This window comes from Malaclemys terrapin, chromosome 2 (genome assembly GCF_027887155.1).
Source record: "Malaclemys terrapin pileata isolate rMalTer1 chromosome 2, rMalTer1.hap1, whole genome shotgun sequence".
Classification (NCBI taxonomy): domain Eukaryota; kingdom Metazoa; phylum Chordata; order Testudines; family Emydidae; genus Malaclemys; species Malaclemys terrapin.
This window is the reverse complement of record NC_071506.1, coordinates 280,147,838-280,166,559: the sequence shown is the minus strand read 5'-3', so window position 1 is coordinate 280,166,559 and position 18,722 is coordinate 280,147,838. Positions and strand designations below refer to the sequence as shown.

The 18,722-nt window shown below is 48.5% G+C and overlaps 1 protein-coding gene across 2 annotated transcripts in view; it reads right to left on the bottom strand.

The window, feature by feature from the left end:
* Positions 1-599: 599 nt before the first annotated feature.
* Positions 600-18,722, bottom strand: part of WNT9A (Wnt family member 9A) — a 63,094-nt gene continuing 44,971 nt past the window's right edge. The window contains exons 3-4 of one of the 2 annotated variants that reach the window (XM_054016710.1): positions 13,854-14,116; positions 600-1,907 (exon numbers count right to left, since the gene is read on the bottom strand). In XM_054016710.1, coding sequence (XP_053872685.1) covers positions 1,413-1,907; positions 13,854-14,116 — 758 coding nt within the window. In that variant the 3' untranslated portion in view covers positions 600-1,412. The remainder of the gene's footprint in view (positions 1,908-13,853; positions 14,117-18,722) is intronic. The other variant, XM_054016711.1, reaches the window with a different exon arrangement.

Below are 18,722 nucleotides of genomic sequence, written 5' to 3'. Positions count from 1 at the left end.
GTTTCCTTAGAAAGCTTGTTAAGGCATTTACCAGCCGCTTCTGATCCCAGCAGTGTTATATGACTGAAGAACATTGCCACATAAAGTACTACGTTGTAAATATCCTCTTTAAAGAAAAATATGGCGGTTGTCATCTAGTTCACAGCATTGGAGCTCTCTGCCATTGCATTTGGCTTTTCTTTCTTTGTCCACCCTTGGGTAGAACCATATGTTGACTAGGCATTTGGACTCCCATGGTTTGTTACCTTTAAAAATATGGTTCTCAATCTAGTGGTTAAAAAAAGCTTAAGGTCATAGGGTCTACATATAGCTTGTGCCATATTCTAGAATAAATGGAATTCTGACTAGGAAAATACAATCTTTTCCTCCAAAAAGGTCCAATCCAGTCCAGAATGGCAGCTATTCAACGAGAGCATCAAGTCGGCCTTGCCTTCTGAGAGGCAACGGAATGGATATGGTCATAAGCCAACTATCCAAAAAACACACACTTTCGAATTCAGCCTAGATAAGGCTAAAGAGTCCTCATTTGGGTTTTTGAAGCAGCTGCCACAGGGTGATTCTAATCAACAAGAGATGAAAGAAATTAACCCTCTACAAAATGAAAAGTGAAAGGTCTTCTAGTGGTTTTATTTTTTAAATTAAGACAGTGATTGTGCTAAAAAACCTGCATCTGAAGAACACATGAAGATGAGTGTCCAATCAGGCTGAAGGGGGCGGGTGTGTCTGAACTCTTCCCAAACTTTTTGTTGTCTGCAACATGGCAAGCTGGACGGACCCCAACATTTCTGAAGCTATGTTCACTAAAAAAAAAAAAAAAAAAAAAAAAAAAAAAAAAAAAGATAGACCCACTTTTGAGGGTAGCTCTTTGTCAGAGCTTTTTATGCTAGATCTGCAGAAATTCCACTAGAGGAACGATTGGTACTCTCTACGCTTAGCCCACCCCCTATCTTTAGGGCGCCACAATTACCTTGACCACAACGTTTCAAGGCAAAAAGATCCGAAGTCAGTTTATCTCGCTCATTTGCGTAGCTGTCTGGACAGTCAGGTAGATTTCCAGGAGTTTTGGGGAGGATTGGTGAAATAATCAAAACCTCAAGATAAGTGAGTGATCTATCAAGCTGATGGGTTCATGGACCGCTTTGGTGAGGGTCTACTGGTACCTAACCCCAATATGACAGGCACTTATTTCCACACGGTTGGACCTCATGGTTAAAATTCAGTCTACAGAAAAAAAACCCAACAAACAAAAAAGAACAGCAACACAGCTGGGTCACCTGTACCCTACAAAGTGCTTATGTCTCAACATAGCTTTCAGATCCTAGAATGTCAGTCAAACCCTGTTTGTCTCCATGTGTAGTTCTCATAGATCATAATCTCCCACCACCGAGGATCTCCATTAGGCAGAGCATGCGTTAGTCTTTGCAGGTATAAACTTCTTCTCTTTGAGTACACTGCTTGCACTCTACGTAGCAGCACCAGCGAACCTGGCACTGGCACGGCCGTGTGACCACCCTGCTCTGTGTGTTGTGACCTCGGCCGCAGCAAATGCTCTCGCAATTCTTGTCCTTGTAACATTTCCTTCCTGAAGTCCCAGGCGAATACCTGCTCATCAGACAGAAACTAGGGGAATCGTCAATGTAGACAAGATCTGTAGTCCTTGGGATTTGATCGCTGTGGCCAGGGGTGGATTTCTTGGGTGGCGAGATGTCCCCTTCCCCCGTGGCCTCGTTGGTGGTGCTGCCCACTTTGAGGGACGTCTCATATTTCTGCTTCAGCTGCTTGCCGATCTCATGGAACGGAGAGAGCTGCCGCCAACACGTTCGGACAGTGCAGGATCCGGACACGCCATGGCACTTACAAGTAGTCTCCACACCAGCTTTGATGACCTGCAGATAGAAGAACGAAGCCTAAGAGAGTCACTTATGGGAGCAGGAGAAGTTTAACCACAGAGCAAACAGACAGTCTACAGGCTACCCTGTGAAACTAGGAAATCATGGCAATACAAAAAGCAATCTCCTGGCTGGAGCAGGAACCTCAGGGGAGGGGCACAGTTCTTTTCCTGGTTCTGTCCCACGGATTTTAGCCAAGTCATTTAACTTCTGTATCTCAGTTTCCCTGGCCTCCCAGGGGAGTTGCAATGCTTAACTAGTTAATATCTGAAGTGGTTAGGGATCCTGGGGTACTAACCTGGAGTTTATTGTTACCCATTATATTTGCACAGGTAGATTTTTTGAAGCTGGGATGAATCAAGAGTTGTATACTGCAGTGGGATCATTCTTGTGTTCATGGTTAATACAACGTTCACCTTGCTTATCATTGTTACCATTCGCCCTTCCAGGGTAAGTTACCAAAAGCTACCAACGGCTAAGCAAAAAAAAGTATTTCTAAGACTCTTAATTTGGATGGGTTAAATGTAATCCTTCGTTACAAGTCTTAGATTCGTACCTCTAGTAGCCCTCTGTTGGGTCAGAGTTCAGTTTTTCTACAGTGGTGGTCCATAGACCACCAGTGGTTTGCACATCACTTAGTCACATTGTGGAAGCTTTCCTCCATTTCCAGTAACTACATTGCATTAAAGACAGCTAAACACTTTCCACCATCTAATCACAGGCAGATAAGCAATCATGAATAGAGGGGGAGCACCCACAGGAGTGGAGGGCTACACTTCAAAAAAGTTTGAGCCTATAGTGCTAATTTCAGATGTGTCACTTACAGTAATTTTAGTGCGACAATGCCCATTTTGAGACAGACAGCCCAAATTGGCAGCATCTGGGACCACCAGAGAAGTGGCTCACTAGGTTTCAGACCATACGACACACTGTCCTACTGGTAGGCATGAGGTTCTGGAGGGATTTAAGACCTAGTGCAATGTCCTGTTCTCAGGATGAGCATACGGAGAACAAGTTACTGTGTTTTGAAGCAGGGTAAGAGAGGAAGCAGGAGATGACAGCTGTGAGGTTCTAAAGGGCTACAGATTTGACGTTACGCTCCATGCTGAGGCCACTCAAAACCTCACGACTGGGATTCTGCCTCCACCTTCCTTCTCCAGAAAGCATAGGGTCCCTATCACGAGTGCACAGAACCCGCATTAGCAGGGTGGCACCTATGAAAACACAGCTGAGCAGTTCAGACGCCAGCGAGCAGATGCCAATAGTATACAGACACCGGTCAGGTGAGTACGTCAACAGAACACCTTTGCATACAACTAACGTCAGAGGGTTCCCGCCAGTTCATGATCCTATTTTAGAGGTCGACAGCTCATCCAGAGAGCTGCCAGAACTTACAGCAAGAGGTCATGAGCGCGTATGTTCTCACAAAGTATCACTGCTTACTGGCCAAGCGCAGGTTTAATGAACCATGCTGTAATTTGCTATGAAACCCCAGAACGCCCCTTTGTTCTTGCGTCTCGAAAAGGAGAGGGTCAGATGGGAAAGGATGGAATACATTTGTGTATGTGAACACAATGATCTCACTGTCCGTTGCAGAGCTGGGCAAATAACTGATTTTTTGATTCACTGGCAGTTAAAAAAAAAGTTTGCTTCAAGTCAAGCTGAAACCAGAAATTTGGGGGAAGGAAGCAAAGGGCTAGATTTACAGGGGAAGTAGGCACCATTAACAAAATGGAGAAGGAGATGTCCCCCACCCCCATAACCACTGGGCTCTTGGGTAAGGCGTTCACCTGGGATGCAAGACCCAGTTTGAATCCCCACTCTGGAGTCAGAATTGGAAACTTGTTAACCACTGGGCTGGGTTGTGGAAAGGACTAAATGGACCATTTCAAGATTTCTGAACCTGCCCCCTTTCCTGAAGCAATTTTCCAAAAGAGACACCAACTGGCAAAATGTTTCGGTCAACCCAAATCAGCATTTTTCAGTGCAAAAAAGGTTTCACCCAGCCCTAGTCAGCACATGGGGTTAATAATTCCCATAGTCAATGCTACAGGCAAGGACCAAGTTGTTAAAAACCTAGAGCCTTCAGAAGCAATTCTGCATATCTCACTAGGCTACGTTGTTACCTGTGCAGGGTCAGATTCGCTCCCAATTATACAGTATATGGTACTCCACAGATCTCAATGGCGTTCTCAAAATCCAGTTGGTGTAAGAGGCCCATGGGCCCAAGCCTCAGTCTGAGGGATCCCAAATAGTGGGAACTATGAGGAAGTTGAGTGGGGTAGGAACAAGGGCCTTGCCTTTAATCCAGAAGTGGGTGGCTTCATACAAGAGACATATTAATGGAGCCGGCTACTTGTTCTCTATACACATTGCGGTCATGTGGAAAGACCCATCATGATGAGAACCTCCATTACTATCCCATAGCACAGAGAAGCCCACTACAGAGCTCAGTGGGATGCAGGTGCACAGGGCCTATACCAGGGGTTCTCAGGACAAATTTTTTGGTGGCCTCAGAGTGCAGCCACCAACTCTGCCTGGTGGCCACTCTCTCCCTTTTTCCTAAAGGATTTAATTAGCTTTCGGAAAAATCAAATAAATATGCACATCGAAATCACTGTCATTTATTTATTGCTCGCTAGTAAGTCTGCTTTGGGAGGGCATATTCGCAAACATGCAAGTATCACTTTTCAAAGCAGACTTGCTCAGCCCTGGCCAGCCTGGGGACAAATTAAGCCCAGGGGGAGGGCAAGGGGAGATGGGGGGAGGGGGGAAGTTAGCAAGAGCTGGAACCCGAAGCCCTGAGGCCAGAGCCCAAAGTTCTGCAGCCGGAGCCCAAGGATGGAGCCTGAAGCCAGAGACTACTGCCCTGCCACCCCAGAGCTGAAGCCCAAAGCCTTAACCCCATTGCCCCTGGGAAGGTGGGGGACTCACCAGCTGCCTGTTCCTCCAGTGTTGTGCCCCAGGTGACTCCAAGGGGGTGGGGGGGCAACCCCTGCTGGCAGCCCCAGCAACCAACACTAAGGCGGTGCATCCAGGATAGCAGGAACTACTTTGCCCTCCCCACCCCTCCCAATCACAGCCTCGGCTTGTGGCCAGAAGAAAAGCCCCTGGTGGCTGCATGTTGCCACAGTGGCTGCATTTGAGAAACACTGGCCTATATGGTGTTTGGCCTCCACTCCACAGTAGAACCGTAGTTTAAGCTCTTCTGGCCCTTCCAGGAGTAGGATTTGACCCAGAGTGCGATGGCAAGTGAGGCTGGGAATCAAAGACCATTAGTTTGCAAAGGGTCTTATGACTGAGTGGCAGAGCCACGGGCATGCCATGCAGGTCTGCCGAAGACTTCAAGTCGCCACAGTGACTCACGTTGCCTCTTCTGTCCTTTTTAGTCTACCTTTCATCTCCCACTTCCCTCCAGAGCATGCTAGTTGGGCAAATCTTGGAGCCTCTTCCCACATAGTATGTTACAGAGCGAGCCTACACAATCTTGTGACAAAAAGGTCAGGATCATCATCATAATTATCCCTACTGTAGAGATGGGGAAACTGAGGCAGGGAGCTGAAATTACTTATCCAAGTCGCCCAGCAGGCCATTGGCAGAGCCAGGAACAACCTAGGTCTCCTCAGTTGGAGTCCATTGCTCTACCCAGTGGGTCACAACCCTGGGGGAGAAGGGGAAACCAACTGCTTTCGAAAGAGGCCACATTTGCATGATTTCAACCCCCCCCCCCCCAAAAAAGGAAGGGCAGTTCCACTTGAGTCCTTCAAACTCCAAGTTGGGGGTGGGAAGGAGGCAGCGGCTTAGAAACCCTGCAAACTGAAACCAAAATGGACACCTTCGTATAGAGGGTCTCGTGTCAGATTCTGCCCTTGTTTAAGCCCAGTGACTTCCGTGGGGGTGCAAGGGTAGTGTTTGGCCTGGAGGTGAGTTTTTTTATTTCTTCGCTCTAGTGTCCCAATCTTCCACCACCACATCCCGTTGCTGCAGAAAGGCAGAGGTCAGAGGATGGAGACATCAGGAGCAGAATGTGATTTCTAAGCAGGGCTGGGGGGTAGGAGGGACAGACAGAAAGACAGGATCTATTTCCAAGGTGTATGCACACCCATCAACCTAGGGAGTTCTTCCTGTCGCAACTTTAATTTGAACATGGGTTGTTCTTACTTCCCACACATCAAAATAATTCAGAGCTAAGTAGGAGTAGAGGTTGGGCAATGGAAGGAATGTGTTTTCATAGGCGATGGCGTGGGGAGACGGCAAGATGCAGGTGCTGCTGCACGAGTGGCCTGGTTTAACGGAGGAAGCCAGAGGAGGCTGGTGCTAGGTGAACGCAAGGAGAGAAGAATAAGGGCCAAGTTCTCAGCTGGAACAAAGCGCCGTCGCTCCACTGACTGATTTATACGAGCAGAGGATCTGGGCCAATTTGAAGGCATTATTTACCAAACCGTGCCAGAGAGAATTCCTATTACCGGAGCCCATCCACCTTAGAAAGGGCTCTCTAACATGCTCCTCCACCCATCCTTCTCCACAACTTCTTTGTGGCTGCTGGGAAAACCAAGTGGGCACCTTAATTGGACACCTTAATTGGACAGTCATGGGCAGCTTGTACTTTTCATGGATTGTAATAATTATATTTTTATAGTTCTAGTTCTTCCCCCGCTCTCCCCAGAGGGCAATACAATGCCACCGCCACATTTTCCACTAGAGAGACTTTGTTTTTACTCTAAACGGACAAGCTATAACCATCCCTTAAAATAGCAAAGGGGAACAGTCTGTTTTAGAAGCTCCCTCCCGTAAAAGGTACCACTGCTGAGCACTCTTCCTTTGGGCCATCTGGCTTTATTCAGTATCTTGAAATCAACCTTCACGTCCCCCTCCCGCCCATTATGGTGTCAGCCTACGTTACAGCCCCACAACAGCAGATGACTGGCTCAAATCCATTTTCCCGACCAACGGGTTCTTAGTTACTTGGCAGCACGAATCCCAAGCACCACATGCAACTTTGCAATAGGTCACGGACTTGGGAGCTGGGGCCCGGCCCAATCCTGATATTACACAGTCATTTTTAGAAAGATGCTCCGCATCATACGGCCTTAAGTAAACCCCAGCCAATGGTCACACTTCATTCCTGTGACAGCCAAGACCTTCTCAAATGCAATCCAATAATACACAGTAGCATTCAAACAAGTGACGGGTTACAGAGAGCGATGTGTTACTGCTCACAGTGCTCGGCTGGGCCAGCTTGGTTAGAAGCCGTTACACACTATGTGCCAAACTGTCTAGCCAACTCTCCAAGAAATCCCACAACGTTAGACAAGAGCACACAGAACACATTTCAAAACACTAAGAGAGACCCTATGCTTGCTCTTGCTCTCCTGCAGTCAAACTGGTTCTCCCCCCGCACCCCACCCCACCAGTGAAAACTGAAATAAGTTCTTATGCCTGACTTCATGCCCAGACCACCAGTGTGCCGGGCAAAGCCGACGAGAGAGGCTTCATAAGGTCTTCACTGCAGTCACTTCGTGCTCCTGGATCAAACGCCCGAGGCTGCTGGTTCTCCTCCTTGCTCCTACAACCCACTCCCTAGTGCTCCGGCAAGCAACCCAGTATGTGAAACTATCTACCTCCGGCAGCACCTCACTGTTGACTTGGCTGGTGCCTAGGAGCCTATATAAGAAGGTGGCCATGCCAGCTGTATTTAGAGCCATTTCAAAAATGCTTGTTATGACACTCTTGCAGTATCAGATGGGATGGACAATTTGACCACCTTGGCCCATCTCTCTGCCAACTGCACTGGAGGAAATGCAAGACTCTAGGGCTCCCCCTAGAGGACAGGCAAGTGCAAAGTACTATATGCAGGCTGCAAGCCTTCACTGCAGTGCCCAAGGTGGGAGGAGATTTATTGTGTCTGGGTGAGGTTTTTTGTTTGATGGGGGCGGGGGCTGTTGGAGAAGGAACACGGCAGTTTATGAACCATAAGTATTAAAACCACCAGACAAACCTGGCACCATTATCCTGATCTCCCTGCCAGCCCCATGGTTACCCACAGCCAGGACTACTCAGCTCTGGCACAGGGTGGAAGTGAGCATCAAGTTTCCACTCCCCTGCTTTTAACGAGCACACCAGTTCCTCTGTTCCAGAACGATGCATTTACACTGCCGGCGCATAACAGGGACACATACCGAGCTCCCCATAAAAACTCCTCTTCTGGGGCTTGTGAAGACTCAAGAATCTTACAAGGCGGCTACAGTGAAAATCCTAGCGAGCTTCCTCCCGCAGCCACCCTCCCTCTCTGCCATCAGTCACAATTCAGCTGCTCATGGAAGCCTTCCATGGAAAGCCATTATTTAGGGGTCTCGCCACACTGCAAGAGAGGCAGCCAGGAGAGGGCATCTGCTGCTGGACAGGTCTATGTGGTGCTGGAGAATGCGTCATATATACTAGTTAGTCGAGTGGAAGCCCATGGGGAGCCCTGACTCACCTGCTTTGCCCCCATCCCGCACAGACTTACTCTGATCTTGCATCCACCACTGGGGTCCTTTTACAGCAGAAATATTTCAGCTGTGACACTAAGGGGATGCAAGTTCACACAGCAGGTTGGGGCAGAATCAGGAACAGAAGCCCAGCTGCTCTATGCCCAGGCTTGCCCGACCCCCTTGACCATGCTGCCTTCAAACACCATTGGATTTACTTGTTGGGGGGGGGGGGGAAGAGAAGAGAGACAAAAGTTTTTAAATAGAGCTTTATCTCCTTCCTCTAAAAATCAGAGATAGTCACAGCTGGAGATGGGACACTGGACAGGCCAGGGCGGGGTGGAGGTGGTAGAGCATTCTCCCTCTCCAGTGCTTGGCTGGCTGGTTCTTGCCCACAGGGTCTGACTGATCACTATGTGGGATCAGGAAGGAATTTTCTCCTAGCTCAGACTGGAGCGGCCCTGGGACTTTTGCCTTCTTCTGCAGCGTGTGGGTGTGGTCACTTGCCAGGAGCATCTGGGTGTCTCACTTAATCCCCTTTAAGGACACACAGGAAGCTGATTAGGGTACACCCCTTCCAGAATCTGGAGCAAAGCCAAATGGATTAGCCAGCACTGGAGGACCCCACTGCCAACACACTTGGGGAAAGGGATCACAGCAGAGCATCACTGCAGTGCAGCAGCATAAGTCTTCCCCACAACAGCAGCAACTGTAGCCTGTGCTTGGTAGCCAGCTAAAGCCCAGTCTAAAAAAAATAAATCCATCAGTTTTGGACACTCTGCAAACAAACACTCTCCATTTTAGCTGAAACACTGAGCACCGATCCCCATTCACCCCCCCACTGGGCAATCAACCTTTCAATGGTTTTAAGCCAGTTCCTGGAATGGTCTAAACTCAGGAGCTGGACACAGTCATGGGCATCGGTAGATTGTTTTATTCTTCGAGCCCACCCTGCAGCTCCCTTAACTCAGATCAGTAACCTGCTCCTCACCCCTTTTTTCCAGGTGCAGATTCAGACATGTGTTCAGAGCAGGGAAAGAAAAACCCAACAGTACAGAACTTCCCTTTTGATGGTCATTCTAGAAACAATAACGGCATCCGTTTGCCCCCCCCCCTTTTAAAAAAAAATCCAACCCCATTCAATTTAATGAGACTTAGAAGAATGTAACCCAGCTTTAAAGCTGTGTTTTGCAGGGAAAGTTTAGCTTCAAGATTCTTGCTGGTTTGGTTAACTTTTGTAAGCACTTCTGAAGAGGAAAAGCACTACGTAAGAGCTAAGTACTTTTCCTGATGGGGTAACTTGGAAAGAATTCTAGTGGCAAGTTCATTTTCAGGCCTTCCTTTTCAGAATGTTTTTTTGCAAGGCAAATCTGAACCTGGAAAAATAAAATGTGTGCTTGCATCTTTCTGCCTGCAGTTGCCTTGCTAGCAGTTTGATTTGTAGGTATAGGTCAGGTAATTAACCCTCCAGCTGCCAGTATTTTGCTGGAGCGATTTGTTGTGGATGGAAAAATGCAGGTACAATTTGCAGCCCTAAAGAACTGCATATGCAACATGCTTGTGTCTCATGCTTTGACTTGTTACATATCCTTGTGTGTGTTTAGCCTTAGAAGCCCTGCCGGACAGCTCTGGAGATGAAATCTCCTTGTCTGCAGGGAATAGAAACAGGTAGAAAAAGGAAGGATTGTGCAGCGAGCTGGGCTGTAGGAGTCCTGGTTCAAGTCCCTGCTCTATCAGACGTCCTAGGTGACCTTGGATAGGTCAATTAGTCTCTCTGCCTCAGTTATTTTACAGATGGGGATATGAGCACTTCTCCCTCTCAAAGCGCAGTCTGGTCAGATAGATACTCCAGTGATTGGGGCCAGGGACAGTACCCCAGAGAGGGACAGGCTAGAATTCCACCTCAGGCCTGATATGGAGAGGTGACCTCCAGGGGCAGGAGAGCTGACCAGCCTGACCATTCAGTCCTAGAGCTCCCTATGGATACTGACCCAATTCCTTTTTTTGGCAGTTACAATGGGGCCCCAACCACGCCCTTCATGCTGAAAGCCAAACCATGGCTATCCTTAGTTGTTACCAACTGGGGTCCAGTGAACCCTGTGGGCCTTGAGGGGAAATGGTGACCTGCTGCTAAAGCCACTTCCTCTAGTACAGCAGTCCCCAAACTTTTCATGGTCATGCACCCCCCTTTACTGTGATTGTGTACCCCCCCAGGTGCAGGGCCACAGCTCTTCAGGGGAGGGTTGCATGGACACGGGTAACAGGGCCAAGAACTGAGCCGGGGCCAGGGGCTAAGACTGGGGCCAGGCCGGGAGCAGAACTGTGTCTGGGTGGTGCTCCTGCCCTGATCTCACACCCCCCAAAAATGTTCCTCCATGCCCCCTAGGGGGCATGCCCCAGTGGGAACCACTGCTCTAGCAGGATTCTCCCACCCATTCTTGCCCTTACAAACATGAACTGGGGGGGGGGGAGGGGAGAGGAGAAGAGAACACTGATGCAGAGACCTGAAATAAGGTGGATCCATTTTATAGCCCTGCAGTGGATGGCTTGGGAAACAGGCCTTTAGTAGGCGTATAATCTCAGCAGGCCCAAATCCCTCAACTGGCCTTTCAGGTTACTCCTAAATAAATTGAGGAAATTTAAAAATTACTGCATGAGGGGGAACAAGTTCTGATGGATTTATTGTCTAAAGAGACTGGTCAGGGAGAATTCGCTGCTTTGCTGTTTTTTCTGCCTCCTTTGCTCTACACCCTCATCCTTCCTAGCAGAACTGGCCTTTGAATGCACCACCCTGCAGAGGCAGCTGACCATCACCCACAGTCCTGTGCCCTTCAGTTCATTGAGAGGCAGGGAGAGAGGGCTGGGAACAATGGCCCTCCCTGGCTAGCTGCGTCCCCTCTAGTAGTGCCCCTCAGACTGGGAAGGCATGTTTGACCAAACATGCCTCAGGAAAAAGGTCAGGCCTTTGTGGGATTACAGGAATTTAGCAACGCTCCAGAGAGAGAGTTGCAAAGTCATGTTTAATGATACTTTGCTGAGAAACATGGACGAAAATTTAATTAAAACATCACTTACTCAAGCCTGGTGGAACTAATTGAGTGCTCTAACATTCTGACTTTTCATTAATGGGTTACAAAAGAGGGGGCGAAGAGGGTGGTGGAAGAGCGTCCAGCCTCGCTTTGTAATAGAGCGGAGCGGCTTCCACTTCGCTGCCAGCCATGGAACTTTACTGAGTGGACTTCTTTCGGGGGGGGGGGGGGGGCGGTGGGTGGACAGAATAGCTGAGTGAGCTCGAGTAGATTTGGCAGAGGAAGGGAAATTGCTTTTTTAATAAGTGGGCTATTCAGAGCCCATGCTTCACAATAAAAGAGGATGCTGGAGAGGTCTGAAGTCTAATTACCTCATCCTCACGCCAGACAAGCTTGCCCTTTCATTAGCAATTGAGGTCATATGGGAAGCACTTTGCAAGGCCGAACGGCCATAACCAGCTCAGAGAGGAGTTCAGCATTTGCAGGAAGTTACAGTCGACCCAGCGAGGGTGTCAAGACGTGAAGTCAGAACTTCTACCAAGAAAAGCTAGGATTTGTGTTTTTAAAAATGGAGTGACAGAATAATACCACCACCTAGAACTACATGGTGTGTTTGATAGCTTCTTTCCATGGAGAAGTTGCTCTGTTGACTGGAAGGAGACTAGAGTTTGTTGCCAGCCAAGTTCTCTTCTGCTGTATCTCAGGGCACCCGTTATACGTTCTGCCAGGATTGGGGAGTAACACGCAGGGTGGGAGGGGGCAATCCATGCTGCTGAGAAGTGGGGAAAGACCACCAAAAAATTGTGCTGCACCTTTAACAGATTGTTCCAGTGTTGGTCCATGGGGGGGTGGAGAGCCCTACCCAGACACTATCTCCTAAGCAAGCTATTGGAGGAAGGAGTCTTCTTGCCCACACCAAGCCAACGCAAAGCAGGATCTATGGTGCACTGCACTGATGCATCTAGTCTACACTGGTTTAACTAAACTGATGCCTTTAAGCCAGGGCAATCCCCCTGGTGTGGGCAGTTGTGGCCCAATGTTTAGGGCCCTAGCCTGGGACTTTGAGTAGGGAATTCAACTTCAGTCTCCACCATAGACTTATGTGACCCTGGGCAAGTCACTGGCTTTCCAATCTGTAAAATGGGGATAAGTGCCTCATATGAGTGTTGAGGGGATAACTACATTAAACCCTGGGAGATGCTCAGATACTTCAGTAACAGAGGTTCTACATGTACCTTAGATATTAAAAGGGAGCTCTATTGCAGTGTCTCAGGTTGGTTTATGCTAATTCAGATGAAGAGTTCCCCATTTTGAAACACACAGGGGGATTCCCCCCATTTAGTTAAATTGGTTTAGTTAAAAGTAAAGGGGCCAACTGGTTTTCCAGCAGCCCTCCCCTCACAGCTATCGATTTAGCTTTCCGTGCTAGTCAACGGTTGGAGAATCTGGAGCACAAAGAGCCATGTCCAGTTTCTTTAGGAAGAGATGAAAAGGAGGTTGCCAAGAAACGTGACCTTGAACTGGATTGATTAACTCTTTATCCTGTTACCTTCACAGAGGGGGATGCCAATAGAGGGGATGCTAAAGCAGAGGGTTCCCATGCTTCCCTCGACATGCACACCTACCACTCCTTGTTATCCCTGGGAATTAATGCCTGGCTCCATGTACAAGTGACAAGATGGACACACGAAAAAAAAAAAACAAGTTTCAGAGAACGCTCATTATTCTACCTGAAAGAACAGCTACAGCCACACCGTACTAATGGGTTTAGCCACCTGGTTTTAGCAGTTTAGCTCTTATTGGGCCAAAACAGGGGTAGCATTGCTTTGCCAGCCAGAGTGAACAAAGCCAGGTCAAACACAACAGCCTCTTGTCTACATCTTTACAGTTATCACTGAACGATGGTGGGGCAAACTAGCCTGACCACATTAAGCTACATGCTTAATTATAGAAATGGAGGGCTGGAAGGGGCCTCAAGAGGCCATCTAGTCCAGCCCCTTCTGTGAGGCAGGACCAAGTAAACCTGGACCATCCCTGACAGGTGTGTCCAAACGGTTCTTAAAAACCCTCCATTGATGGAGATTCCACACCCTCCCTCGGAAGCCTATTGCAGAGTTTATAGAAAGTTTATCTTAATAGCTAAGCTAAATTTCCCTTGCTGCAGAAGGTGGGAAACTTCTCATACGAGCTCTGCAGGGGCATCTTAGTCCTGACAGCAACACCGTGCAATTCTGCTCCCGCTGAGGGGAGGCACTCATGCACTCTGGCAGTGGCCATGGTATTAACATCAAGAGATAGCCAGATGTGATCCAGTCCAGAAGATGGGGAGGGGAGACTTCCTCTGATTCCAATTCAGACCCAACTAGGGAGGTGAAAGGCAAAGTGAATTAACCCAGATCACACACCCCCCAAACATGGATTTCCACATGACCCAGATCGGGCAGCTGGAAGGAGCAATCTCTCACCTTCATGCCCACGAGGTTGTTGTGAAAGTCCACCCTGGCTCGCAGGTCCTTGTTGGATTTCTTCCCTAGGAACTCCTTGACAAACTTGTTGCTGTACTTGAGGTTGTCACCGCAACCGCCCCACTGCCAGGCCTCTCGGTTTTCCAGATCGGGAGCCTCGTCGCAGGTGCAGCGCTCCATGCGCCCAGCGCTGCAGGCCTTGGCCATGGCGTGGGTGAGCCCGGCCGAGGAAATGGCATAAAGGAAGGCTGTTTCCTTAAAACCTAGGAAAGGAAGAGAAAGAGGACAGTGTTACTTTGTGGCAGACTGCCTTGCTGGACACAGTTATCTCCAAGGGACTGGACTGAAGGGAATAAGTCATGCCAAAAGCATTACTCCACACCTGCCGTTTATACAACACGGGGAGAAATATTGGAGAACAGAACAGAGAACAATCTTTCCATGGCAGAGAAGTGAGGAGAGAAAGGACAGATCAGAACTCAACCTGCAGCTCCCATCCTCTGTGTGGCTAAGGCCTTGTCTACACACGGAAACTTTTGCTGGTGTAGCCATTCCAGCAAACCCTCCTAGTGTAGACGCAGTTTATATGGGCATAAAAAAAGAGGGCTTCTTAGGGCATAGCTCACTCCAGTTCCTTAAGAAACAAGCTGTGCTGGCAAAGACACTTTTAGACTGGTATAAACTAGCTACAGTAGGGCTTACACTGGCATAGCTAGGTCAGTTAAAAAAAAAAAAAAAACACATCACACTCATACCAGCATAGGTATGATGGTTAGAAATTTTAAGTGTAGACCAGGCCTATGACTGAGTCAGAGGAAGGAGGAAGGAAATAGAGTGTGGGGGAGCATCTGTGAAGATCCCCAGCCTCCAAGACCAGCAGAGGAACAAGTCAAAACCATCATCATCAAGTAATCCACATACAACAAATTTGAGGTCAGCAAGAGCTTCATGATCATGACTGCGTTGCACAGCAGAACCACCTACAGTTAAATGGTTACAGTGGGGAACAGGAACAAAAAACTTTCTGCTCCAGAAGCACATGAGCTCAAGGAAACGAACTAGGTATACGTTATTATTCACAATAAATATCCAAGACACGGTTGAGCAGGGAGAGTGACCTACACAGTAGCTGGCCCATCACAGACACTGCCCCATTTGAAAAGAAGTTTCTCTTAAGTCTTACACACACACACACACACACACACACACTTAACCTGTCTGTGCCTCAGTTTAAGTGATCTGGCTCGAGATTACTCAAGGAGCTGATGAAGACAGAAATGGCTCCTAGGTCCCTTCTATCCAGGCAAAGCTATTGCATGTTTGAGATCAGATCCCAGAATTCTGTTCTGGATCTGACTCAAGAATCCTTATCTTGTGAATAACTCAAGCGAAGGGTGACAGTGGCTGATGTCCGTCTGCTAGTCTGTCACCCAAAGACATTCACGGCCACTGCCAGATCACTTCTAGCAGTGTGAGCCTTCAAAGCAGTAGTTTTGGGAGGGAGATTACATGGTGCTGGGTCAGCACCAGTTTTAGCACTGCCAGGGCATTCCCAGATCCAGGGATTTCTAGGGACACAGCACTATGTAAGAGTCGGGTTGACAGCAAGGGCCTCCTGGATGGTCTGGTGGTACTAGCCTTGAACTTGGGAGATGCAGGTTCAATTTCCTGCTTTGCTACAGACTTCCTGTGTGACCTTAGGCATGCCACTTGGCCTCTCTGCCTCAGTTCCCCATCGGTACAATGGGAATAACAGCACTGCCCTACATCACCGGCATGCTGGGAAGGTAAACACATGAGATTGTGAAGCACTTTGAGATCTGCCGACGGAAGGCACTGTATAGGAGCTCGGCATTATATTGTCCTAGCCCAATGTGATGGGGTGTTGAGCTCACACCAGCCCTGAAGGGGTTCAGGTGGCCCAGAAGGCTCTGACAGGAGGCCTGGGGATTTATAAATACTAATTGCTGATGAAGCCCAGCTGGGGGAAAAGCTGCAGTAGCAGGAGAAGGCTGCAGGGAGACCAGTCTGCCATCAGAGAGACACGAGGTGGGAAGGAGGAAACTCAGGGGAAAGAATGAGCCCTGGAAGAAGTGTCAACCCCAGAGGAATTGTGGGGAAAGAACGCCTGAGAAGGCAGAGTAGGAAGAAGCCCAGGGAAACAGCCGTAAGGAAAACTGTCGGGGTTGGCTGCTGGTTATAGGGTCCCTGGACTGGAACCCAGCGTAGAGGGTGGGCCTGGGATTCCCCTACCAGCCACTGGGAAGTGGCACAGGACTGTTGGAGGTGCCCTCCATACAGTTGGTCCTGTGAGACGGATATCCTGGAAGTGGGGACCATGTAGGACCTAGCTGAGGGCTGAGCTGTGAAGAGAGCACTGAATTATGGGAGACCACCACCACCACCGTAGAGTGGCCATCATCAGCAGGAGGCACATGGCAAGAAAGTTGCTGTGCCATGCCTAGCCAGGAGGTGGTGCTCTTGCAGTGGGTGAACTCCATCACCCCCCATTTATTGCAGGCCACACAGAGCTAAACATCTCTACATAGGGCCATTCCCTTCCCCCTCCCCCCATATGAATGCAGAGAGGCATGGCACCTACTGAAATCCCCAATTCCACAGACCGCAGCATTCAATGGCTGTTTCTCCTCTTGGTACCAGGCAGGCTAGACTCTAGATGTGTTACAATACCCGACGTTCAAAGGGCGGTGGCCGAAGGTGACTGTTGCCCATGCCACAGAATTATCACACAACCCCATGATTTGGCCCATCTCAAGCAGGCTAACCTGTATTCAAGTCAGACTTGCTCAAATCATGGTAGGGGTGCTCCATTGCCATAAGTGACCCCCTTTCACACAGGAAAGATTGTGCATTACACAACGGCCACTGACAGAAGTGTACAAAAATAAATCAATGGGAGCATTCAACACTCCAATATGGGTTTGTGGCAACTTTGTCCTGCTCACTTTTGGATGTGAACGGGTCAGAGGAGAATCTGGATTTGGCAGAGATTTTACTAGGTTTGTAGGGTGACGCAGTGTGCTCTACCAGAGGGATTCCAGACTGCTCAGGTGTGTGTCATAGGCTCTATATAGCTAGAAGTGGTTCTCTTTAGATAGAGGCGAGTGCTTTTGGAGTAGGACATTGTGGTCTCTCTGCTGAGAGTGCTATTGTAACCCACACATCGCCTGGGTTTGGGGCTCTGTCCCACCTAGTGGCACTGAGACCACTTAGATTAATGAGTCTCCAACAGCCTTAGCTAAGGACCACATGGCTTTTAGCTCATGCAGTAGAGACTCATGCATTTAGCTGCAGAGGTCCCAGGTTCAATCCACAGGTCTGTCAGCGTTACACCATAAAGTAGAGAAGCGAGAATTTGCACCAGTATTGTAACCCTTCTGCCAGGTGACGCCAGCGGCAACCAAGGCTGGATTCAATATCTAGGGGCTCTTTTCCATGGATACAGCACAGAAATGGCTTGAGCCCCCACCCAGTAACCTGGGAAAATTACACACCACCCCTGAGCGCCTCAGAGAGGCAATACTTCCCCACTCGCAAGCACAGACAGTGTAGAAAAGAAACTTAATAAAAGGAGGGAAGTAATTCAGCATTAATTTGGGAAACCACCACAAACAGGGTTCATAAACACAAACCATGAGTAAAAGACCCATCCCCTGGGGGGGGGTTGTGCAGCTTCCTGACCAGAACACCAGAATTCTGGTCTTCACCCCTATTACTTTCACAGGGCTCTGACATTCGAGCCCCTGCTTAACGAGGTTCTTTCAACTGAGGGTGCCTCCCGCCATTTGGGACAGTTTAAGCACAGCCCAGCTTTCCTGTATTCCTACAATAATTACAACATTGGTAACCTTATTTCAGCACCCCTGCATTTAGTACTAAGGTCATTTGTACCCACCACCAGCCAAAGTTGACCCTTTGACACAGCTGTAAATGATCAATATGTAAACAGAGCAGGAGCAAACTATTTACATAAACACACCCATAGTCTCTTCCCCTCCCAGCTAGCGGTCAGGGAAGCATTCATTCAGACCCTGCTTACTGTATAAAGCATGAAGCCCTTACTGGAACAGGAGATAAAAATACCTTCTGTGGCTAGGGATCCTGAAGGAAACGCCATCAGGCATCAATGTGAAACAGCCAGCAATAGACGTGCTAGAAAGGCAACAGGCATTTTTGCATCTGAGTTCTTGGCCTTGTCAATACAATGCTACCTTGGGTACATGGTGAGCACAACAGGCCCCAGATAAATAGCCCAGGCTCTGTGCACTGCATGGGGCGTATCAAAACACTGCCTGAAAAATGAATTTGGTGAGAAGGGATTGTTTGTCTGGCATGCTGCCACGACAGCGCTTAGTGGCAAAACGTCAGCGTAAGCTTGCTCCTCTTAGGTCGATTTCACAACCAGCCCATTAGGTATAATAGCTTATTCTCCACTTCTCCCTCCTCCATCCTTCGAGACTCAGATTCCCAATGCCCACCGGCCTGTGTATCATCTCACTCTCCGGCAGCTCAGCCAGTTCAGTCAAGTTCATGTGACATTTGGCTCTGGCCAGAATTAGAGCCATCTCTGCAGTGCACTATTTGATTGCACCGAGATATTTTGTAACAAGATAATAGACTCTAAATCAATGCAGGCATTCTAACCTCAAGTGTCTGGAGAGCCTGCCATCCACGGCGATCCAGTTTCAGCCGTTTCCAGATCACTTGCAAGTCTCCAAAAAGGGCATCCAAAGAGGATAACAAACACACAGTTAAAGGGATTTTTTTTTTTAAATGGTTAAAAAAGGAGCACTTATCTGAAAGTTACAACTCCGTGATCAGGCACTTTTGGTGACCGAATGCAAGATA